The 27,894-nt window shown below is 52.6% G+C and overlaps 1 protein-coding gene across 1 annotated transcript in view; it reads right to left on the bottom strand.

Annotated features, from left to right (window-relative positions):
• KHK (ketohexokinase) overlaps positions 1-23,691 on the bottom strand; it is a gene marked incomplete at its 5' end in the record, with an annotated part of 38,857 nt that extends 15,166 nt beyond the window's left edge. The window contains one exon of the mRNA XM_063916312.1: positions 23,538-23,691. Coding sequence (XP_063772382.1) covers positions 23,538-23,691 — 154 coding nt within the window. The remainder of the gene's footprint in view (positions 1-23,537) is intronic.
• Between the last annotated feature and the right edge of the window lie 4,203 nt (positions 23,692-27,894).

Below are 27,894 nucleotides of genomic sequence, written 5' to 3'. Positions count from 1 at the left end.
AACACTGCCGTGTGCCGCCTGTCAGACAGTACAGGAGCACACAGCCGATCAGGAGGGTGCTACAACGTGGCGCTCCCTGATTGGCTGATGAAACCTTCTTGGACTTAAGTCAGAGGGGGTTCCAGGCATTCGGGGAAAGGGGACCCATTTGAAAACATGGGTCCCCTTTCAGTGCGAGGTCGGGTATCCGTTTTTTTATTTTTACAAGTACGTGGTTTACAAAAGGATTTACAGAGGAGCCTAACACACTGGATTATGTGAGTATAATTTTTTCAACAGGTACACCATGGATTCTACATGGAGAAGAGCACCGACCTGCGTGTGAACATAAGGTAAGTATGTGTATATGGAGGTGTGGATGGATGTATTAAAGTTATACTTTCAAGGTGTGTGTGTGTTGTCTTTATTGGGGTATTTTTTTAGTAGTAGTACTACAGGTACCAGCGGGCCCATTTTTCCGCCGCATGCTGGTACTTGTGGTTCTCCAAGTACCAGCTTGCGGGGGAGGCTTGCTGGGCCTTGTAGTACTGCTACTAAAAACAATATCATTCACTTTCAACAAAGGCTATCAGCCTCCCATCCGCAGCCCATTGGATGGGGGGGACAGCCTCGGGCTTCACCCCTGGCCCCTGGCCCCTGGCCCTTGGGTGGCTGGGGGGGGACCCCTTGATTGAAGGGGTCCCCACTCCCCCAGGGTACCCCGGCCAGGGGTGACTAGTTGGATATTTGATGCCACGGCCGCAAGGCACTGTATAAAAGTGACCCCCGGCTGTGACATTATCTGTCCAGCTAGTGGAGCCCGGTGCTGGTTTCTAAAATACGGGGGACCCCTACGCTTTTTGTCCCCCGTATTTTTGGAACCAGGACCAGGCGCAGAGCCCGATGCTGGTTGCTTAAATATGGGGGAACCCCTGTCCATTTTTTCCCCATATTTCTGCAACCAGGATCTGCTCAAAGAGCCCGAGGCTGGTTTGGCTTAGGAGGGGGGACCCCACGCAATTGTTTTTTTACATTTAAACTTTTTTTTTTAACTAAGTGCACAATGAAGCCCAGCACGGATCTCTCAGATCCGGCCGAGATTCATTGTATTAAAGTCGGCAGTGTTTTACAAGTCACTCACGTAAAACACTGCCAAAAAAAAACGAATGACATCGACATCGGAAAACCCGAAAATGCAGAATACGGCAGCTTAGTAAATTAGTCGTAATCAATTCAAAAAGTTGCATATTTACACTTTCGATGTCATTCGTGATTGAACTTTGACCTCAAACGGGAAAATACGAATCTTAGTAAATATACCCCCATGTACGCCTTTCTGGGGATAACTGCCTCCTGGAATGATCCAACACACCTTGCTCCCTGGTCTGTTCACGCCACCTTAGAGTGGATTCCATCAGCCGACTGCTCGAGCTCTCCATCCTCTGACCCAGTCGCTGGCTTGGCAAATCTCCTCCATGCAAAACTTCAGACCCCAGGTTGTGTTGCTGGCCCATATCCTGGGGCACATCCTGATAGGACAGGGGAGTCTGTAGAGTATTGGACACTGTAGGACTGTTGTCTGGTAATCCCAGCATCTCCTTTATTACCCGCATCCGATCCTCGGGTGTTGCGCCATCTCCCAGCGCTTCTAGACGGGCCTGTAATACCTCCGGTGTCCTATCAAACTTTTCTCCAACCTTCCCCTCTCTAAGGGCTTTCAGATGGGGTTGTACTAACCCTCGGGATCCCACCTCCGATCCTCCGCTCTCCCTGCGGTTACTGGCATCGAATGTCCCGGTTGAAGGTCTCAACCATTCTGTCACTTGTTCCTCCTCATCTGACTCCTCAGAATCCTCCTCATCACCACAAGGGTGTTCTTGATCCCATTGCAGCAATTTCACAATTAGGGATTCCTTTCCATCTGTTGTGGTCACCTTAATACCTCGCGCTCGACAGACCATATGCAGGAATCTCTTGTTGAGGTTTCTGTACATTTCTGTTTCTGCCTCCATGCTGCTGACTTTCCAAACGTACCAACAACTTTTCAGCAAGATACCTGGCTACTGTGTGCCAAACTGTTTACAAGGCTCTTAGGTGCCCTCCGCTGACACCTCTCCCAGCCTTACCCAGGTAAACTGGGACTGAGTGAGCCCACTGCTGCCACCAATTGTGAAGATACGGATTCTCTGATCACTCAGGTAAACAGTTTAGTAAAGTGGCAAATGCCCTTTATTGTAAATATACACACACAGTACACAATAACATTAACAATTGTAAGCCAGGATGGTATCTTACTTACTAAGTCCCCACAGTAGTTTAGGATTACAGTCTTCTGAGGTCACATGCCAGCAGTAGTTCTGTGTCCATAATGCATCCAGACACAATCCTTACTCAGCACACTGGAAGCGCTATCCTACCAGTAGCGTTTAGAAGCCATACACCTCATTCCTCTCAGGTAAAAACTCCACTCTCTCTGTTCCAATGGGTGTGGTTCATCAAATCGACAGTATCTAGGTCGACAATGTTTAGGTCGACCACTATAGGTCGACAGTCACTAGGTCGACATGGATGGAAGGTCGACATGGTTTCTAGGTCGACATGTGCTAGGTCGACAGGTCTAAAGGTCGACATGAGGATTTTTTTTTTAATGTCGTTTTCTTCGTAGAGTGACCGGGATCCCAAATTAGTGTACCGCGTCCCCTCGCATGGCTCGCTTCGCTCGCCATGCTTCGGGCATGGTGCCTTCGCTCCGCTACCGCTTCGCACGGCACAGATTACCGTTCCAATCGTAGTCCACATGGATCGTTAAGTATGAAAAAATTCAAAAAAAGAAAAAAAATGTGAAAAACTCATGTCGACCTTTAGACCTGTCGACCTAGCACATGTCGACCTAGAAACCCTGTCGACCTTCCATCCATGTCGACCTAGTGACTGTCGACCTATAGTGGTCGACCTAAACATTGTCGACCTAGATACTGTCGATCTTCAGACCGGATCCCGTTCCAATAGCCCCTGTTTGTTATCATCAACCCTTTGTCTGTCCTACCATGAGGCAACACCTTCTGGCTCTGTATTGGGTGGGTTACGTTAAGGGGCTGGCTACAGAACAGTTTCAGATAGACCTACTTTCACATGTCCAGGCATGTCCCCTAGGCCACACTAGATGTTCACTAAATTAACCTTACTTAATCTGATTGTGTAGCCTGGAATCCATTGTGTGGGGAAGAATGAGGGGGTTGTATGGGCTGACATCTGAGACTGGCTGTATCTACCCAACAGCAAACACACAGGTTATCTGAGCAGTCACATGGGGGGAACATTATTTTACAAACTATAACACAATAACCAATACATTCACACACACACACATACACACACACACACACACACACACACACACACACACACACACACACACACACACACACATATATATATATATATATACATACACATCGTCTTATGCACTCTGTACAGTACATCAGGCTAGAGATATTATTCCCTGATAAACAAAGGACACATATAACAGAGGGATAATGTTTCACAATAATATGTAATGTCCAGTTCCACAGTTCTATTGGGAATCCAGGCAGCATGCTGTATAGGTGATAACACAGTTCTGTCCTGCCTCTTTACACTTACACACTGAATCCCAAAACAGGCTGGCAAAAAGTACTCCTCATGAGCCAGCTGGGGCTGCGTCCGTTACACTACTCACACTGGTACACCCTCACACCACCCCTACTCCCACCTGTAATACTCACACTGGTACACCCTCACACCTCCCCTACTCCCACCTGTACTACTCACACTGGTACACCCTCACACCTCCCCTACTCCCACCTGTACTACTCACACTGGTACACCCTCACACCTCCCCTACTCCCACCTGTACTACTCACACTGGTACACCCTCACACCTCACCTACTACCACCTGTACTAATCACACTGGTACATCCTCACACCTACCCTACTACCACCTGTACTACTCACACCTCCCCTACTCCCACCTGTACTACTCACACTGGTACACCCTCACACCTCCCCTACTCCCACCTGTACTACTCACACTGGTACACCCTCACACCTCACCTACTACCACCTGTACTAATCACACTGGTACATCCTCACACCTCCCCTACTCCCACCTGTACTACTCACACCTCCCCTACTCCCACCTGTACTACTCACACTGGTACACCCTCACACCTCCCCTACTCCCACCTGTACTACTCACACTGGTACACCCTCACACCTCACCTACTACCACCTGTACTAATCACACTGGTACATCCTCACACCTCCCCTACTCCCACCTGTACTACTCACACCTCCCCTACTCCCACCTGTACTACTCACACTGGTACACCCTCACACCTCCCCTACTCCCACCTGTACTACTCACACTGGTACACCCTCACACCTCCCCTACTCCCACCTGTACTACTCACACTGGTACACCCTCACACCTCCCCTACTCTCACCTGTACTACTGACACTGGTACACTCTCACACCTCCCCTACTCCCACCTGTACTACTCACAACTCCCCTACTCCCACCTGTACTACTCACACTGGTACACCCTCACACCTCCCCTACTCCCACCAGTACTACTCACACTGGTACACCCTCACACCTCCCCTACTCCCACCTGTACTACTCACACTGGTACACCCTCACACCTCCCCTACTCCCACCTGTACTACTCATACTGGTACACCCTCACACCTCCCCTACTCCCACCTGTACTACTCACACTGGTACACCCTCACACCTCCCCTACTCCCACCTGTACTACTCACACTGCTACACCCTCACACCTCCCCTACTCCCACCTGTACTACTCACACTGGTACACCCTCACACCTCCCCTACTCCCACCTGTACTACTCACACTGGTACACCCTCACACCTCCCCTACTCCCACTTGTACTACTCACACTGGTACACCCTCACACCTCCCCTACTCCCACCTGTACTACTCAAACTGGTACACCCTCACACCTCCCCTACTCCCACCTGTACTACTCACACTGGTACACCCTCACACCTCCCCTACTCCCGCCTGTACTACTCACACTGGTACACCCTCACACCTCCCCTACTCCCACCTGTACTACTCACACTGGTACACCCTCACACCTCCCCTACTCCCACCTGTACTACTGACACTGGTACACCCTCACACCTCCCCTACTCCCACCTGTACTACTCACACTGGCACATCCTCACACCTCCCCTATCCCACCTGTACTACTGACACTGGTACACCCTCACACCTCCCCTACTCCCACCTGTACTACTCACACTGGTACACCCTCACACCTCCCCTACTCCCACCTGTACTACTCACACTGGTACACCCTCACACCTCCCCTACTCCCACCTGTACTACTCACACTGGTACACCCTCACACCTCCCCTACTCCCACCTGTACTACTCACACTGGTACACCCTCACACCTCCCCTACTCCCACCTGTACTACTCACACGGGTACACCCTCACACCTCCCCTACTCCCACCTCCACTACTCACACTGGTACACCCTCACACCTCCCCTACTCCCACCTGTACTACTCACACTGGTACACCCTCAAACCTCCCCTACTCCCACCTGTACTACTCACACTGGTACACCCTCACACCTCCCCTACTCCCACCTGTACTACTCACACTGGTACATCCTCACACCTCCCCTACTCCCACCTGTACTACTCACACTGGCACATCCTCACACCTCCCCTATCCCACCTGTACTACTGACACTGGTACACCCTCACACCTCCCCTACTCCCACCTGTACTACTCACACTGGTACACCCTCACACCTCCCCTACTCCCACCTGTACTACTCACACTGGTACACCCTCACACCTCCCCTACTCCCACCTGTACTACTCACACTGGCACACCCTCACACCTCCCCTACTCCCACCTGTACTACTCACACTGGTACACCCTCACACCTCCCCTACTCCCACCTGTACTACTCACACGGGTACACCCTCACACCTCCCCTACTCCCACCTCCACTACTCACACTGGTACACCCTCACACCTCCCCTACTCCCACCTGTACTACTCACACTGGTACACCCTCAAACCTCCCCTACTCCCACCTGTACTACTCACACTGGTACACCCTCACACCTCCCCTACTCCCACCTGTACTACTCACACTGGTACATCCTCACACCTCCCCTACTCCCACCTGTACTACTCACACTGGTACATCCTCACACCTACCCTACTCCCACCTGTACTACTCCCACCTGTACTACTCACACTGGTACACCCTCAAACCTCCCCTACTCCCACCTGTACTACTCACACTGGTACACCCTCACACCTCCCCTACTCCCACCTGTACTACTCACACTGGTACACCCTCACACCTCCCCTACTCCCACCTGTACCACTCAACACTGGTACACCCTCACACCTTCCCTACTCCCACCTGTACTACTCACACTGGTACACCCTCACACCTCCACTACTCCCACCTGTACTACTCACACTGGTACACCCTCACACCTCCCCTACTCCCACCTGTACTACTCACACTGGTACATCCTCACACCTCCCCTACTCCCACCTGTACTACTCACACTGGTACACCCTCACACCTCCCCTACTCCCACCTGTACCACTCACACTGGTACACCCTCACGCCTCCCCTAATCCCACCTGTACTACTCACACTGGTAAACCCTCACACCTCCCCTTCTCCCACCTGTACACCCTCACACTGGTACACCCACACCCTACTCCCACCTGTACACCCTCACACCTCCCCTACTCCCACCTGTACTACTCACACTGGTACACTCTCACACCTACGCTACTCCCACCTGTATTACTCACACTGGTACACCCTCACACCTACGCTACTCCCACCTGATTTATTCACACTGGTACACCCTCACACCTCCCCTACTTCCCCCTGTACTACTCACACTGGTACACCCTCACACCTCCCATACTTCCACCTGTACACCATCACACCTCCCCTACTCCCACCTATACTACTCACACTGGTACACCCTCACACCTCCACTACTCCCACCTGTACTACTCACACTGGTACACCCTCACACCTCCCCTACTCCCACCTGTACTACTCACACTGGTACACCCTCACACCTCCCCTACTCCCACCTGTACTACTCACACTGGTACACCCTCACACCTCCCCTACTCCCACCTGTACTACTCACACTGGTACACCCTCACACCTCCCCTACTCCCACAGGTACACCCTCACACCTCCCCTACTCCCACCTGTATTACTCACACTAGTACACCCTCACACCTACGCTACTCCCACCTGTATTACTCACACTGGTACACCCTCACACCTCCCCTACTCCCACCTGTACCACTCACACTGGTACACCCTCACGCCTCCCCTAATCCCACCTGTACTACTCACACTGGTAAACCCTCACACCTCCCCTACTCCCACCTGTACACCCTCACACTGGTACACCCACACACCTCCCCTACTCCCACCTGTACACCCTCACACCTCCACTACTCCCACCTGTACTACTCACACTGGTACACCCTCACACCTACGCTACTCCCACCTGTATTACTCACACTGGTACACCCTCACACCTACGCTACTCCCACCTGAATTATTCACACTGGTACACCCTCACACCTCCCCTACTTCCCCCTGTACTACTCACACTGGTACACCCTCACACCTCCCATACTTCCACCTGTACACCATCACACCTCCCCTACTCCCACCTATACTACTCACACTGGTACACCCTCACACCTCCACTACTCCCACCTGTACTACTCACACTGGTACACCCTCACACCTCCCCTACTCCCACCTGTACTACTCACACTGGTACACCCTCACACCTCCCCTACTCCCACCTGTACTACTCACACTGGTACACCCTCACACCTACCCTACTCCCACAGGTACACCCTCACACCTCCCCTACTCCCACCTGTATTACTCACACTAGTACACCCTCACACCTACGCTACTCCCACCTGTATTACTCACACTGGTACACCCTCACACCTCCCCTACTCCCACATATACGACTCACACTGGTACACCATCACACCTCCACTACTCCCACCTGTACTACTCACACCTCCCTTACTCCCACCTGTAGTACTCACAATGGTACATCCTCACACCTCCCCTACTCCCACCTGTACTACTCACACTGGTACACTCTCACACCTCCCCTACTCCCACCTGTACTACTCACACTGGTACACCCTCACACCTCCCCTACTACCACCTGTACTACTCACACTGGTACACCTTCAAACCTTCCCTACTCCCACCTGTACTACTCACACTGGTACACCCTCACACCTCCCCTACTCCCACCTGTACTACTCACACCTCCACTACTCCCACCTGTATCACTGACACTGGTACACCCTCACACCTCCCCTACTCCCACCTGTACTACTCACACTGGTACACTCTCACACCTCCCCTACTCCCACCTGTACTACTCACACTGGTACACCCTCACACCTCCCCTACTCCCACCTGTACTACTCACACTAGTACACCCTCACACCTTCCCTACTTCCACCTCCACTACTCACACTGGTACACCCTCACACCTCCCCTACTCCCACCTGTACTACTCACACTGGGACACCCTCACACCTCCACTACTCCCACCTGTACTACTCACACTGGTACACCCTCACACCTCCCCTACTCCCACCTGTACCACTCACACTGGTACACCCTCACGCCTCCCCTAATCCCACCTGTACTACTCACACTGGTACACCCTCACGGCTCCCCTACCCCCACCTGTACTACTCACACTGGTACACCCTCATGCCTCCCCTACTCCCACCTGTACTACTCCCATCTGTACACCCTCACACCTCCCCTACTCCCACCTGAACACCCTCACACTGGTACACCATCACACCTGCACTACTCCCACCTGTACTACTTACACTGGTACACCCTCACACCTCCCCTACTCCCACCTGTACTACTCACACTAGTACACCCTCACACCTCCCCTACTCCCACCTGTACTACTCACACTGGTACACCCTCACACCTCCCCTACTCCCACCTGTACTACTCACACTGATACACTCTCACACCTCCCCTACTCCCACCTGTACACCCTCACACCTCCCCTACTCCCACCTGTATTACTCACACTAGTACACCCTCACACCTACGCTACTCCCACCTGTATTACTCACACTGGTACACCCTCACACCTCCCCTACTCCCACAGGTACACCCTCACACCTCCCCTACTCCCACCTGTATTACTCACACTAGTACACCCTCACACCTCCCCTACTCCCACCTGTACTACTCACACTGGTACACCCTCACACCTCCCCTACTCCCACCTGTACTACTCACACTAGTACACCCTCACACCTTCCCTACTTCCACCTCCACTACTCACACTGGTACACCCTCACACCTCCCCTACTCCCACCTGTACTACTCACACTGGGACACCCTCACACCTCCACTACTCCCACCTGTACTACTCACACTGGTACACCCTCACACCTCCCCTACTCCCACCTGTACCACTCACACTGGTACACCCTCACGCCTCCCCTAATCCCACCTGTACTACTCACACTGGTACACCCTCACGGCTCCCCTACCCCCACCTGTACTACTCACACTGGTACACCCTCATGCCTCCCCTACTCCCACCTGTACTACTCCCATCTGTACACCCTCACACCTCCCCTACTCCCACCTGAACACCCTCACACTGGTACACCATCACACCTGCACTACTCCCACCTGTACTACTTACACTGGTACACCCTCACACCTCCCCTACTCCCACCTGTACTACTCACACTAGTACACCCTCACACCTCCCCTACTCCCACCTGTACTACTCACACTGGTACACCCTCACACCTCCCCTACTCCCACCTGTACTACTCACACTAGTACACCCTCACACCTCCCCTACTCCCACCTGTACTACACACACTGGTACACCCTCACACCTCCCCTACTCCCACCTGTACTACTCACACTGGTACACCCTCACACCTCCCCTACTCCCACAGGTACACCCTCACACCTCCCCTACTCCCACCTGTATTACTCACACTAGTACACCCTCACACCTACGCTACTCCCACCTGTATTACTCACACTGGTACACCCTCACACCTCCCCTACTCCCACATGTACGACTCACACTGGTACACCATCACACCTCCACTACTCCCACCTGTACTACTCACACCTCCCTTACTCCCACCTGTAGTACTCACACTGGTACATCCTCACACCTCCCCTACTCCCACCTGTACTACTCACACTGGTACACCCTCACACCTCCCCTACTACCACCTGTACTACTCACACTGGTACACCCTCACACCTCCCCTACTCCCACCTGTACTACTCACACCTCCACTACTCCCACCTGTATTACTGATACTGGTACACCCTCACACCTCCCCTACTCCCACCTGTACTACTCACACTAGTACACCCTCACACCTTCCCTACTTCCACCTCCACTACTCACACTGGTACACCCTCACACCTCCCCTACTCCCACCTGTACTACTCACACTGGTACACCCTCACACCTCCCCTACTCCCACCTGTACCACTCACACTGGTACACCCTCACGCCTCCCCTAATCCCACCTGTACTACTCACACTGGTACACCCTCACGGCTCCCCTACCCACACCTGTACTACTCACACTGGTACACCCTCATGCCTCCCCTACTCCCACCTGTACTACTCCCACCTGTACACCCTCACACCTCCGCTACTCCCACCTGAACACCCTCACACTGGTACACCATCACACCTGCACTACTCCCACCTGTACTACTTACACTGGTACACCCTCACACCTCCCCTACTCCCACCTGTACTACTCACACTAGTACACCCTCACACCTCCCCTACTCCCACCTGTACTACTGACACTGGTACACCCTCACACCTCCCCTACTCCCACCTGTACCACTCACACTGATACACCCTCACACCTCCCCTACTCCCACCTGTACCACTCACACTGGTACACCCTCACACCTCCCCTACTCTCACCTGTACCACTCACACTGGTACACCCTCACACCTCCCCTACTCCCACCTGTACCACTCACACTGGTACACCCTCACACCTCCCCTACTCCCATCTGTACTACTCACACTGGTACACCCTCACACCTCCCCTACTCCCACCTGTACTACTCACACTGGTACACCCTCACACCTCCCCTACTCCCACCTGTACCACTCACACTGGTACACCCTCACACCTCCCCTACTCCCACCTGTACTACTCACACTGGTACACCCTCACACCTCCCCTACTCCCACCTGTACTACTCACACTGGTACACCCTCACACCTCCCCTACTCCCACCTGTACTACTCACACTGGTACACCCTCACACCTCCCCTACTCCCACCTGTACTACTCACACTGGTACACCCTCACACCTCCCCTATCCCACCTGTACTACTGACACTGGTACACCATCACACCTCCCCTACTCCCACCTCCACTACTCACACTGGTACACCCTCACACCACCCCTACTCCCACCTGTACTACTTACACCTCCCCTACTCCCACCTGTACTACTCACACTAGTACACCCTCACACCTCCCCTACTCCCACCTCCACTACTCACACTGGTACACCCTCACACCTCCCCTACTCCCACCTGTACTACTCACACTGGTACACCCTCACACCTCCCCTACTCCCACCTCCACTACTCACACCTCCACTACTCTCACCTGTATCACTGACACTGGTACACCCTCACACCTCCCCTACTCCCACCTGTACCACTCACACTGGTACACCCTCACACCTCCACTACTCCTACCTGCACTACTGACATGGTACACCCTCACACCTCCCCTACTCCCACCTGTACAACTCACACTGGTACACCCTCACACCTCCCCTACTCCCACCTGTACTACTCACACTGGTACACCCTCACACCTCCCCTACGCCCACCTGTACTACTCACACTGGTACACCCTCACACCTCCCCTACTCCCACCTGAACACCCTCACACTGGTACACCATCACACCTGCACTACTCCCACCTGTACTACTCACACTGGTACACACTCACACCTCCCCTACTCCCACCTGTACTACTCACACTAGTATACCCTCACACCTCCCCTACTCCCACCTGTACTACTCACACTGGAACACTCTCACACCTACCCTACTCCCACCTGTACTACTCACACTGGTACACCCTCACACCTCCCCTACTCCCACCTGTACTACTCACACTGGTACACCCTCACACCTCTCCTACTTCCACCTGTACTACTCACACTGGTACACCCTCACACCTCCCCTACTCCTACCTGTACTACTCACACCTCCACTACTCCCACCTGTATCACTGACATTGGTACACCCTCACACCTCCCCTACCCCCACCTGTACTACTCACACTGGTACACCCTCACACCTCCCCTACTCCCACCTATACTACTCACACTGGTACACCCTCACACCTCCCCTACTCCCACCTGTACTACTCACACTGGTACACCCTCACACCTCCCCTACTCCCACTTGTACTACTCACACTGGTACACCCTCACACCTCCACTACTCCCACCTGCACTACTGACATGGTACACCCTCACACCTCCCCTACTCCCACCTGTACACCATAACACCTCCACTACTCCCACCTGTACTACTCACACTGGTACACCCTCACACCTCCCCTACTCCCACCTGTACTACTCACACTGGTACACCCTCACACCTCCCCTACTCCCACCTGTACTACTCACACTGGTACACCCTCACACCTCCCCTACTCCCACCTGTACTACTCACACTGGTACCTCCTCACACCTCCACTACTCCCACCTGTACTACTCACACTGGTACACCCTCACACCTCCCCTACTCCCACCAGTACTACTCACACTGGTACACCCTCACACCTCCCCAACTCCCACCTGTACTACTCACACTGGTACACCCTCACACCTCACCTACTCCCACCTGTACTACTCACACTGGTACACCCTCACACCTCCCCTACTCCCACTTGTACTACTCACACTGGTACACCCTCACACCTCCACTACTCCCACCTGCACTACTGACATGGTACACCCTCACACCTCCCCTACTCCCACCTGTACACCATAACACCTCCACTACTCCCACCTGTACTACTCACACTGGTACACCCTCACACCTCCCCTACTCCCACCTGTACTACTCACACTGGTACACCCTCACACCTCCCCTACTCCCACTTGTACTACTCACACTGGTACACCCTCACACCTCCACTACTCCCACCTGCACTACTGACATGGTACACCCTCACACCTCCCCTACTCCCACCTGTACAACTCACACTGGTACACCCTCACACCTCCCCTACTCCCACCTGTACTACTCACACTGGTACACCCTCACACCTCCCCTACGCCCACCTGTACTACTCACACTGGTACACCCTCACACCTCCCCTACTCCCACCTGAACACCCTCACACTGGTACACCATCACACCTGCACTACTCCCACCTGTACTACTCACACTGGTACACACTCACACCTCCCCTACTCCCACCTGTACTACTCACACTAGTATACCCTCACACCTCCCCTACTCCCACCTGTACTACTCACACTGGAACACTCTCACACCTACCCTACTCCCACCTGTACTACTCACACTGGTACACCCTCACACCTCCCCTACTCCCACCTGTACTACTCACACTGGTACACCCTCACACCTCTCCTACTTCCACCTGTACTACTCACACTGGTACACCCTCACACCTCCCCTACTCCTACCTGTACTACTCACACCTCCACTACTCCCACCTGTATCACTGACATTGGTACACCCTCACACCTCCCCTACCCCCACCTGTACTACTCACACTGGTACACCCTCACACCTCCCCTACTCCCACCTATACTACTCACACTGGTACACCCTCACACCTCCCCTACTCCCACCTGTACTACTCACACTGGTACACCCTCACACCTCCCCTACTCCCACTTGTACTACTCACACTGGTACACCCTCACACCTCCACTACTCCCACCTGCACTACTGACATGGTACACCCTCACACCTCCCCTACTCCCACCTGTACACCATAACACCTCCACTACTCCCACCTGTACTACTCACACTGGTACACCCTCACACCTCCCCTACTCCCACCTGTACTACTCACACTGGTACACCCTCACACCTCCCCTACTCCCACCTGTACTACTCACACTGGTACACCCTCACACCTCCCCTACTCCCACCTGTACTACTCACACTGGTACCTCCTCACACCTCCACTACTCCCACCTGTACTACTCACACTGGTACACCCTCACACCTCCCCTACTCCCACCAGTACTACTCACACTGGTACACCCTCACACCTCCCCAACTCCCACCTGTACTACTCACACTGGTACACCCTCACACCTCACCTACTCCCACCTGTACTACTCACACTGGTACACCCTCACACCTCCCCTACTCCCACTTGTACTACTCACACTGGTACACCCTCACACCTCCACTACTCCCACCTGCACTACTGACATGGTACACCCTCACACCTCCCCTACTCCCACCTGTACACCATAACACCTCCACTACTCCCACCTGTACTACTCACACTGGTACACCCTCACACCTCCCCTACTCCCACCTGTACTACTCACACTGGTACACCCTCACACCTCCCCTACTCCCACTTGTACTACTCACACTGGTACACCCTCACACCTCCACTACTCCCACCTGCACTACTGACATGGTACACCCTCACACCTCCCCTACTCCCACCTGTATACCATAACACCTCCACTACTCCCACCTGTACTACTCACACTGGTACACCCTCACACCTCCCCTACTCCCACCTGTACTACTCACACCTCCACTACTCCCACCTGTATCACTGACACTGGTACACCCTCACACCTCCCCATCTCCCACCTGTACCACTCACACTGGTACACCCTCACACCTCCCCTACTCCCACCTGTACAACTCACACTGGTACACCATCACACCTCCCCTACTCCCACCTGTACTACTCACACTGGTACACCCTCACACCTCCCCTACGCCCACCTGTACTACTCACACTGGTACACCCTCACACCTCCCCTACTCCCACTTGTACTACTCACACTGGTACACCCTCACACCTCCCCTACTCCCATCTGTACTACTCACACTAGTACACCCTCACACCTCCCCTACTCCCACCTGTACTACTCACACTAGTACACCCTCACACCTCCCCTACTCCCACCTGTACCACTCACACTGGTACACCCTCACACCTCCCCTTCTCCCACCTGTACTACTCACACTGGTACACCCTCACACCTCCCCTACTCCCACCTGTACTACTCACACTGGTACACCCTCACACCTCCCCTACTCCCACCTGTACTACTCACACTGGTACACCCTCACACCTCCCCTACTCCCAGCTGTACTACTCACACTGGTACACCCTCACACCTCCCCTATCCCACCTGTACTACTGACACTGGTACACCCTCACACCTCACCTACTCCCACCTGTACTACTCACACTGGTACACCCTCACACCTCCCCTACTCCCACTTGTACTACTCACACTGGTACACCCTCACACCTCCACTACTCCCACCTGCACTACTGACATGGTACACCCTCACACCTCCCCTACTCCCACCTGTACACCATAACACCTCCACTACTCCCACCTGTACTACTCACACTGGTACACCCTCACACCTCCCCTACTCCCACCTGTACTACTCACACTGGTACACCCTCACACCTCCCCTACTCCCACTTGTACTACTCACACTGGTACACCCTCACACCTCCACTACTCCCACCTGCACTACTGACATGGTACACCCTCACACCTCCCCTACTCCCACCTGTATACCATAACACCTCCACTACTCCCACCTGTACTACTCACACTGGTACACCCTCACACCTCCCCTACTCCCACCTGTACTACTCACACCTCCACTACTCCCACCTGTATCACTGACACTGGTACACCCTCACACCTCCCCATCTCCCACCTGTACCACTCACACTGGTACACCCTCACACCTCCCCTACTCCCACCTGTACAACTCACACTGGTACACCATCACACCTCCCCTACTCCCACCTGTACTACTCACACTGGTACACCCTCACACCTCCCCTACGCCCACCTGTACTACTCACACTGGTACACCCTCACACCTCCCCTACTCCCACTTGTACTACTCACACTGGTACACCCTCACACCTCCCCTACTCCCATCTGTACTACTCACACTAGTACACCCTCACACCTCCCCTACTCCCACCTGTACTACTCACACTAGTACACCCTCACACCTCCCCTACTCCCACCTGTACCACTCACACTGGTACACCCTCACACCTCCCCTTCTCCCACCTGTACTACTCACACTGGTACACCCTCACACCTCCCCTACTCCCACCTGTACTACTCACACTGGTACACCCTCACACCTCCCCTACTCCCACCTGTACTACTCACACTGGTACACCCTCACACCTCCCCTACTCCCAGCTGTACTACTCACACTGGTACACCCTCACACCTCCCCTATCCCACCTGTACTACTGACACTGGTACACCCTCACACCTCCCCTACTCCCACCTGTACCACTCACACTGGTACACCCTCACACCTCCCCTACTCCCACCTGTACTACTCACACTGGTACACCATCACACCTCCCCTACTCCCACCTCCACTACTCACACTGGTACACCCTCACACCACCCCTACTCCCACCTGTACTACTTACACCTCCCCTACTCCCACCTGTACTACTCACACTAGTACACCCTCACACCTCCCCTACTCCCACCTCCACTACTCACACTGGTACACCCTCACACCTCCCCTACTCCCACCTGTACTACTCACACTGGTACACCCTCACACCTCCCCTACTCCCACCTCCACTACTCACACCTCCACTACTCCCACCTGTATCACTGACACTGGTACACCCTCACACCTCCCCATCTCCCACCTGTACTACTCACACTGGTACACCCTCACACCTCCACTACTCCTACCTGCACTACTGACATGGTACACCCTCACACCTCCCCTACTCCCACCTGTACAACTCACACTGGTACACCCTCACACCTCCCCTACTCCCACCTGTACTATTCACACTGGTACACCCTCACACCTCCCCTACGCCCACCTGTACTACTCACACTGGTACACCCTCACACCTCCCCTACTCCCACCTGAACACCCTCACACTGGTACACCATCACACCTGCACTACTCCCACCTGTACTACTCACACTGGTACACACTCACACCTCCCCTACTCCCACCTGTACTACTCACACTGGTACACCCTCACACCTCCCCTACTCCCACCTGTACTACTCACACTGGTACACCCTCACACCTCCCCTACTCCCACCTGTACTACTCACACTGGTACACCCTCACACCTCCCCTATCCCACCTGTACTACTGACACTGGTACACCATCACACCTCCCCTACTCCCACCTCCACTACTCACACTGGTACACCCTCACACCACCCCTACTCCCACCTGTACTACTTACACCTCCCCTACTCCCACCTGTACTACTCACACTAGTACACCCTCACACCTCCCCTACTCCCACCTCCACTACTCACACTGGTACACCCTCACACCTCCCCTACTCCCACCTGTACTACTCACACTGGTACACCCTCACACCTCCCCTACTCCCACCTCCACTACTCACACCTCCACTACTCTCACCTGTATCACTGACACTGGTACACCCTCACACCTCCCCTACTCCCACCTGTACCACTCACACTGGTACACCCTCACACCTCCACTACTCCTACCTGCACTACTGACATGGTACACCCTCACACCTCCCCTACTCCCACCTGTACAACTCACACTGGTACACCCTCACACCTCCCCTACTCCCACCTGTACTACTCACACTGGTACACCCTCACACCTCCCCTACGCCCACCTGTACTACTCACACTGGTACACCCTCACACCTCCCCTACTCCCACCTGAACACCCTCACACTGGTACACCATCACACCTGCACTACTCCCACCTGTACTACTCACACTGGTACACACTCACACCTCCCCTACTCCCACCTGTACTACTCACACTAGTATACCCTCACACCTCCCCTACTCCCACCTGTACTACTCACACTGGAACACTCTCACACCTACCCTACTCCCACCTGTACTACTCACACTGGTACACCCTCACACCTCCCCTACTCCCACCTGTACTACTCACACTGGTACACCCTCACACCTCTCCTACTTCCACCTGTACTACTCACACTGGTACACCCTCACACCTCCCCTACTCCTACCTGTACTACTCACACCTCCACTACTCCCACCTGTATCACTGACATTGGTACACCCTCACACCTCCCCTACCCCCACCTGTACTACTCACACTGGTACACCCTCACACCTCCCCTACTCCCACCTATACTACTCACACTGGTACACCCTCACACCTCCCCTACTCCCACCTGTACTACTCACACTGGTACACCCTCACACCTCCCCTACTCCCACTTGTACTACTCACACTGGTACACCCTCACACCTCCACTACTCCCACCTGCACTACTGACATGGTACACCCTCACACCTCCCCTACTCCCACCTGTACACCATAACACCTCCACTACTCCCACCTGTACTACTCACACTGGTACACCCTCACACCTCCCCTACTCCCACCTGTACTACTCACACTGGTACACCCTCACACCTCCCCTACTCCCACCTGTACTACTCACACTGGTACACCCTCACACCTCCCCTACTCCCACCTGTACTACTCACACTGGTACCTCCTCACACCTCCACTACTCCCACCTGTACTACTCACACTGGTACACCCTCACACCTCCCCTACTCCCACCAGTACTACTCACACTGGTACACCCTCACACCTCCCCAACTCCCACCTGTACTACTCACACTGGTACACCCTCACACCTCACCTACTCCCACCTGTACTACTCACACTGGTACACCCTCACACCTCCCCTACTCCCACTTGTACTACTCACACTGGTACACCCTCACACCTCCACTACTCCCACCTGCACTACTGACATGGTACACCCTCACACCTCCCCTACTCCCACCTGTACACCATAACACCTCCACTACTCCCACCTGTACTACTCACACTGGTACACCCTCACACCTCCCCTACTCCCACCTGTACTACTCACACTGGTACACCCTCACACCTCCCCTACTCCCACTTGTACTACTCACACTGGTACACCCTCACACCTCCACTACTCCCACCTGCACTACTGACATGGTACACCCTCACACCTCCCCTACTCCCACCTGTATACCATAACACCTCCACTACTCCCACCTGTACTACTCACACTGGTACACCCTCACACCTCCCCTACTCCCACCTGTACTACTCACACCTCCACTACTCCCACCTGTATCACTGACACTGGTACACCCTCACACCTCCCCATCTCCCACCTGTACCACTCACACTGGTACACCCTCACACCTCCCCTACTCCCACCTGTACAACTCACACTGGTACACCATCACACCTCCCCTACTCCCACCTGTACTACTCACACTGGTACACCCTCACACCTCCCCTACGCCCACCTGTACTACTCACACTGGTACACCCTCACACCTCCCCTACTCCCACTTGTACTACTCACACTGGTACACCCTCACACCTCCCCTACTCCCATCTGTACTACTCACACTAGTACACCCTCACACCTCCCCTACTCCCACCTGTACTACTCACACTAGTACACCCTCACACCTCCCCTACTCCCACCTGTACCACTCACACTGGTACACCCTCACACCTCCCCTTCTCCCACCTGTACTACTCACACTGGTACACCCTCACACCTCCCCTACTCCCACCTGTACTACTCACACTGGTACACCCTCACACCTCCCCTACTCCCACCTGAACTACTCACACTGGTACACCCTCACACCTCCCCTACTCCCAGCTGTACTACTCACACTGGTACACCCTCACACCTCCCCTATCCCACCTGTACTACTGACACTGGTACACCCTCACACCTCACCTACTCCCACCTGTACTACTCACACTGGTACACCCTCACACCTCCCCTACTCCCACTTGTACTACTCACACTGGTACACCCTCACACCTCCACTACTCCCACCTGCACTACTGACATGGTACACCCTCACACCTCCCCTACTCCCACCTGTACACCATAACACCTCCACTACTCCCACCTGTACTACTCACACTGGTACACCCTCACACCTCCCCTACTCCCACCTGTACTACTCACACTGGTACACCCTCACACCTCCCCTACTCCCACTTGTACTACTCACACTGGTACACCCTCACACCTCCACTACTCCCACCTGCACTACTGACATGGTACACCCTCACACCTCCCCTACTCCCACCTGTATACCATAACACCTCCACTACTCCCACCTGTACTACTCACACTGGTACACCCTCACACCTCCCCTACTCCCACCTGTACTACTCACACCTCCACTACTCCCACCTGTATCACTGACACTGGTACACCCTCACACCTCCCCATCTCCCACCTGTACCACTCACACTGGTACACCCTCACACCTCCCCTACTCCCACCTGTACAACTCACACTGGTACACCATCACACCTCCCCTACTCCCACCTGTACTACTCACACTGGTACACCCTCACACCTCCCCTACGCCCACCTGTACTACTCACACTGGTACACCCTCACACCTCCCCTACTCCCACTTGTACTACTCACACTGGTACACCCTCACACCTCCCCTACTCCCATCTGTACTACTCACACTAGTACACCCTCACACCTCCCCTACTCCCACCTGTACTACTCACACTAGTACACCCTCACACCTCCCCTACTCCCACCTGTACCACTCACACTGGTACACCCTCACACCTCCCCTTCTCCCACCTGTACTACTCACACTGGTACACCCTCACACCTCCCCTACTCCCACCTGTACTACTCACACTGGTACACCCTCACACCTCCCCTACTCCCACCTGTACTACTCACACTGGTACACCCTCACACCTCCCCTACTCCCAGCTGTACTACTCACACTGGTACACCCTCACACCTCCCCTATCCCACCTGTACTACTGACACTGGTACACCCTCACACCTCCCCTACTCCCACCTGTACCACTCACACTGGTACACCCTCACACCTCCCCTACTCCCACCTGTACTACTCACACTGGTACACCATCACACCTCCCCTACTCCCACCTCCACTACTCACACTGGTACACCCTCACACCACCCCTACTCCCACCTGTACTACTTACACCTCCCCTACTCCCACCTGTACTACTCACACTAGTACACCCTCACACCTCCCCTACTCCCACCTCCACTACTCACACTGGTACACCCTCACACCTCCCCTACTCCCACCTGTACTACTCACACTGGTACACCCTCACACCTCCCCTACTCCCACCTCCACTACTCACACCTCCACTACTCCCACCTGTATCACTGACACTGGTACACCCTCACACCTCCCCATCTCCCACCTGTACTACTCACACTGGTACACCCTCACACCTCCACTACTCCTACCTGCACTACTGACATGGTACACCCTCACACCTCCCCTACTCCCACCTGTACAACTCACACTGGTACACCCTCACACCTCCCCTACTCCCACCTGTACTATTCACACTGGTACACCCTCACACCTCCCCTACGCCCACCTGTACTACTCACACTGGTACACCCTCACACCTCCCCTACTCCCACCTGAACACCCTCACACTGGTACACCATCACACCTGCACTACTCCCACCTGTACTACTCACACTGGTACACACTCACACCTCCCCTACTCCCACCTGTACTACTCACACTGGTACACCCTCACACCTCCCCTACTCCCACCTGTAATACTCACACTGGAACACTCTCACACCTACCCTACTCCCACCTGTACTACTCACACTGGTACACCCTCACACCTCCCCTACTCCCACCTGTACTACTCACACTGCTACACCCTCACACCTCCCCTACTCCTACCTGTACTACTCACACTGGTACACCCTCACACCTCCCCTACTCCTACCTGTACTACTCACACCTCCACTACTCCCACCTGTATCACTGACATTGGTACACCCTCACACCTCCCCTACCCCCACCTGTACTACTCATACTGGTACACCCTCACACCTCCCCTACTCCCACCTATACTACTCACACTGGTACACCCTCACACCTCCCCTACTCCCACCTGTACTACTCACACTGGTACACCCTCACACCTCCCCTACTCCCACTTGTACTACTCACACTGGTACACCCTCACACCTCCACTACTCCCACCTGCACTACTGACATGGTACACCCTCACACCTCCCCTACTCCCACCTGTACACCATAACTCCTCCACTACTCCCACCTGTACTACTCACACTGGTACACCCTCACACCTCCCCTACTCCCACCTGTACTACTCACACTGGTACACCCTCACACCTCCCCCTACTCCCACCTGTACTACTCACACTGGTACACCCTCATACCACCCCTACTCCCACCTGTACTACTCACACTGCTACACCCTCACACCTCCCCTACTCCCACCTGTACTACTCACACTGGTACACCCTCACACCTCCCCTACTACCACCTGTACTACTCACACTGGTACACCCTCACACCTCCCCTACTCCCACCTGTACTACTCACACTGGTACACCCTCACACCTCCCCTACTCCCACCTGTACTACTCACACTGCTACACCCTCACACCTCCCCTACTCACACTGGTACACCCTCACACCTCCCCTACTACCACCTGTACTACTCACACTGGTACACCCTCACACCTCCCCTACTCCCACCTGTACTACTCACACTGGTACACCCTCACACCTCCCCTACTACCACCTGTACTACTCACACTGGTACACCCTCACACCTTCCCTACTCCCACCTGTACTACTCACACTGGTACACCCTCACACCTCCCCTACTCCCACCTGTACTACTCACACTGGTACACCCTCACACCTCCCCTACTACCACCTGTACTACTCACACTGGTACACCCTCACACCTCCCCTACTACCACCTGTACTACTCACACTGGTACACCCTCACACCTACCCTACTCCCACCTGTACCTCCACACTGGTACACCCTCACACCTCCCCTACTCCCACCTGTACTACACACACTGGTACACCCTCACACCTACCCTACTCCCACCTGTACCTCCACACTGGTACACCCTCACACCTCCCCTACTCCCACCTGTACTACTCACACTGGTACACCCTCACACTCCCACATCAAACCCTGTTCCCACCTCTCTGATGCTGTGATCACTGTATAACAATAGACGTTACATACAGAGAAGACACGTGGCTTACCCCTGCTGCACACGTGGGTACAGTCCAGTAACAGCCTCGGCTGCAGAGTTAAAACCCAGATATTTGGCGACATCTTTACTGACAAACACCTGGAAAGACAGGAGGGAGAACAGGTAACAGTGTCCTGTATACAGTGCCAGACAGGTGCAGCTCACTAATTACAGTGTATTATTCTAGCCAGGTGACCCTACTCTGCCAGACTCTGCGCTACTGCTGTGTGACCGTCCTGAGTGGGTGCACTCCGCCTCTCACGTTACATAGCGGATGATGACAGGAGCGTTATTACACTGTGTACATACAGATCTGTATCTACACTCTGCCACGTTACATAGCGGATGGTGACAGGAGCGTTATTACACTGTACATACAGATCTGTATCTACACTCTGCCACGTTACATAGCGGATGATGACAGGAGTGTTATTACACGGTACATACAGATCTGTATCTACACTCTGCCACGTTACATAGCGGATGATGACAGGAGCGTTATTACACTGTACATACAGATCTGTATCTACACTCTGCCACGTTACATAGCGGATGATGACAGGAGCGTTATTACACTGTGTACATACAGATCTGTATCTACACTCTGCCACGTTACATAGCGGATGATGACAGGAGCGTTATTACACTGTGTACATACAGATCTGTATCTACACTCTGCCACGTTACATAGCGGATGATGACAGGAGCGTTATTACACTGTACATACAGATCTGTATCTACACTCTGCCACGTTACATAGCGGATGATGACAGGAGCGTTATTACACTGTACATACAGATCTGTATCTACACTCTACCACGTTACATAGCGGATGATGACAGGAGCGTTATTACACTGTGTACATACAGAACTGTATCTACACTCTACCACGTTACATAGCGGATGATGACAGGAGCGTTATTACACTGTGTACATACAGAACTGTATCTACACTCTACCACGTTACATAGCGGATGATGACAGGAGCGTTATTACACTGTGTACATACAGATCTGTATCTACACTCTACCACGTTACATAGCGGATAATGACAGGAGCGTTATTACACTGTGTACATACAGATCTGTATCTACACTCTGCCACGTTACATAGCGGATGATGACAGGAGCGTTATTACACTGTACATACAGATCTGTATCTACACTCTGCCACGTTACATAGCGGATGATGACAGGAGCGTTATTACACTGTGTACATACAGATCTGTATCTACACTCTGCCACGTTACATAGCGGATGATGACAAGAGCGTTATTACACTGTGTACATACAGATCTGTATCTACACTCTGCCACGTTACATAGCGGATGATGACAGGAGCGTTATTACACTGTGTACATACAGATCTGTATCTACACTCTGCCACGTTACCTAGCGGATGATGACAGGAGCGTTATTACACTGTACATACAGATCTGTATCTACACTCTGCCACGTTACATAGCGGATGATGACAGGAGCGTTATTACACTGTATACATACAGATCTGTATCTACACTCTGCCACGTTACATAGCGGATGATGACAGGAGCGTTATTACACTGTGTACATACAGATCTGTATCTACACTCTGCCACGTTACATAGCGGATGATGACAGGAGCGTTATTACACTGTGTTCATACAGATCTGTATCTACACTCTGCCACGTTACATAGCGGATGATGACAGGAGCGTTATTACACTGTACATACAGATCTGTATCTACACTCTGCCACGTTACATAGCGGATGATGACAGGAGCGTTATTACACTGTACATACAGATCTGTATCTACACTCTGCCACGTTACATAGCGGATGATGACAGGAGCGTTATTACACTGTACATACAGATCTGTATCTACACTCTGCCACGTTACATAGCGGATGATGACAGGAGCGTTATTACACTGTACATACAGATCTGTATCTACACTCTGCCACGTTACATAGCGGATGATGACAGGAGCGTTATTACACTGTGCATACAGATCTGTATCTACACTCTGCCACGTTACATAGCGGATGATGACAGGAGCGTTATTACACTGTACATACAGATCTGTATCTACACTCTGCCACGTTACATAGCGGATGATGACAGGAGCGTTATTACACTGTGCATACAGATCTGTATCTACACTCTGCCACGTTACATAGCGGATGATGACAGGAGCGTTATTACACTGTACATACAGATCTGTATCTACACTCTGCCACGTTACATAGCGGATGATGACAGGAGCGTTATTACACTGTGTACATACAGATCTGTATCTACACTCTGCCACGTTACATAGCGGATGATGACAGGAGCGTTATTACACTGTACATACAGATCTGTATCTACACTCTGCCACGTTACATAGCGGATGATGACAGGAGCGTTATTACACTGTGTACATACAGATCTGTATCTACACTCTGCCACGTTACATAGCGGATGATGACAGAAGCGTTATTACACTGTACATACAGATCTGTATCTACACTCTGCCACGTTACATAGCGGATGATGACAGGAGCGTTATTACACTGTGTACATACAGATCTGTATCTACACTCTGCCACGTTACATAGCGGATGATGACAGGAGCGTTATTACACTGTACATACAGATCTGTATCTACACTCTGCCACGTTACATAGCGGATGATGACAGGAGTGTTATTACACTGTGTACATACAGATCTGTATCTACACTCTGCCACGTTACATAGCGGATGATGACAGGAGTGTTATTACACTGTGTACATACAGATCTGTATCTACACTCTGCCACGTTACATAGCGGATGATGACAGGAGTGTTATTACACTGTACATACAGATCTGTATCTACACTCTGCCACGTTACATAGCGGATGATGACAGGAGCGTTATTACACTGTGTACATACAGAACTGTATCTACACTCTGCCACGTTACATAGCGGATGATGACAGGAGCGTTATTACACTGTGTACATACAGATCTGTATCTACACTCTGCCACGTTACATAGCGGATGATGACAGGAGCGTTATTACACTGTACATACAGATCTGTATCTACACTCTGCCACGTTACATAGCGGATGATGACAGGAGCGTTATTACACTGTGTACATACAGATCTGTATCTACACTCTGCCACGTTACATAGCGGATGATGACAGGAGCGTTATTACACTGTACATACAGATCTGTATCTACACTCTGCCACGTTACATAGCGGATGATGACAGGAGTGTTATTACACTGTACATACAGATCTGTATCTACACTCTGCCACGTTACATAGCGGATGATGACAGGAGCGTTATTACACTGTACATACAGATCTGTATCTACACTCTGCCACGTTACATAGCGGATGATGACAGGAGTGTTATTACACTGTGTACATACAGATCTGTATCTACACTCTGCCACGTTACATAGCGGATGATGACAGGAGCGTTATTACACTGTACATACAGATCTGTATCTACACTCTGCCACGTTACATAGCGGATAATGACAGGAGCGTTATTACACTGTGTACATACAGATCTGTATCTACACTCTGCCACGTTACATAGCGGATGATGACAGGAGCGTTATTACACTGTACATACAGAACTGTATCTACACTCTGCCACGTTACATAGCGGATGATGACAGGAGCGTTATTACACTGTATACATACAGATCTGTATCTACACTCTGCCACGTTACATAGCGGATGATGACAGGAGCGTTATTACACTGTGTACATACAGATCTGTATCTACACTCTACCACGTTACATAGCGGATGATGACAGGAGCGTTATTACACTGTACATACAGATCTGTATCTACACTCTGCCACGTTACATAGCGGATGATGACAGGAGCGTTATTACACTGTGTACATACAGATCTGTATCTACACTCTGCCACGTTACATAGCGGATGATGACAGGAGCGTTATTACACTGTACATACAGATCTGTATCTACACTCTGCCACGTTACATAGCGGATGATGACAAGAGCGTTATTACACTGTGTACATACAGATCTGTATCTACACTCTGCCACGTTACATAGCGGATGATGACAGGAGCATTATTACACTGTGTACATACAGATCTGTATCTACACTCTGCCACGTTACATAGCGGATGATGACAGGAGCGTTATTACACTGTACATACAGATCTGTATCTACACTCTGCCACGTTACATAGCGGATGGTGACAGGAGCGTTATTACACTGTACATACAGATCTGTATCTACACTCTACCACGTTACATAGCGGATGATGACAGGAGCGTTATTACACTGTGTACATACAGATCTGTATCTACACTCTGCCACGTTACATAGCGGATGATGACAGGAGCGTTATTACACTGTACATAC

The sequence above is a fragment of the Pseudophryne corroboree genome, chromosome 4 (assembly GCF_028390025.1).
Source record: "Pseudophryne corroboree isolate aPseCor3 chromosome 4, aPseCor3.hap2, whole genome shotgun sequence".
In the NCBI taxonomy this organism is placed as follows: domain Eukaryota; kingdom Metazoa; phylum Chordata; class Amphibia; order Anura; family Myobatrachidae; genus Pseudophryne; species Pseudophryne corroboree.
The sequence above is the reverse complement of the archived record's forward strand: the minus strand, read 5'-3'. Positions and strand labels throughout refer to the sequence as shown.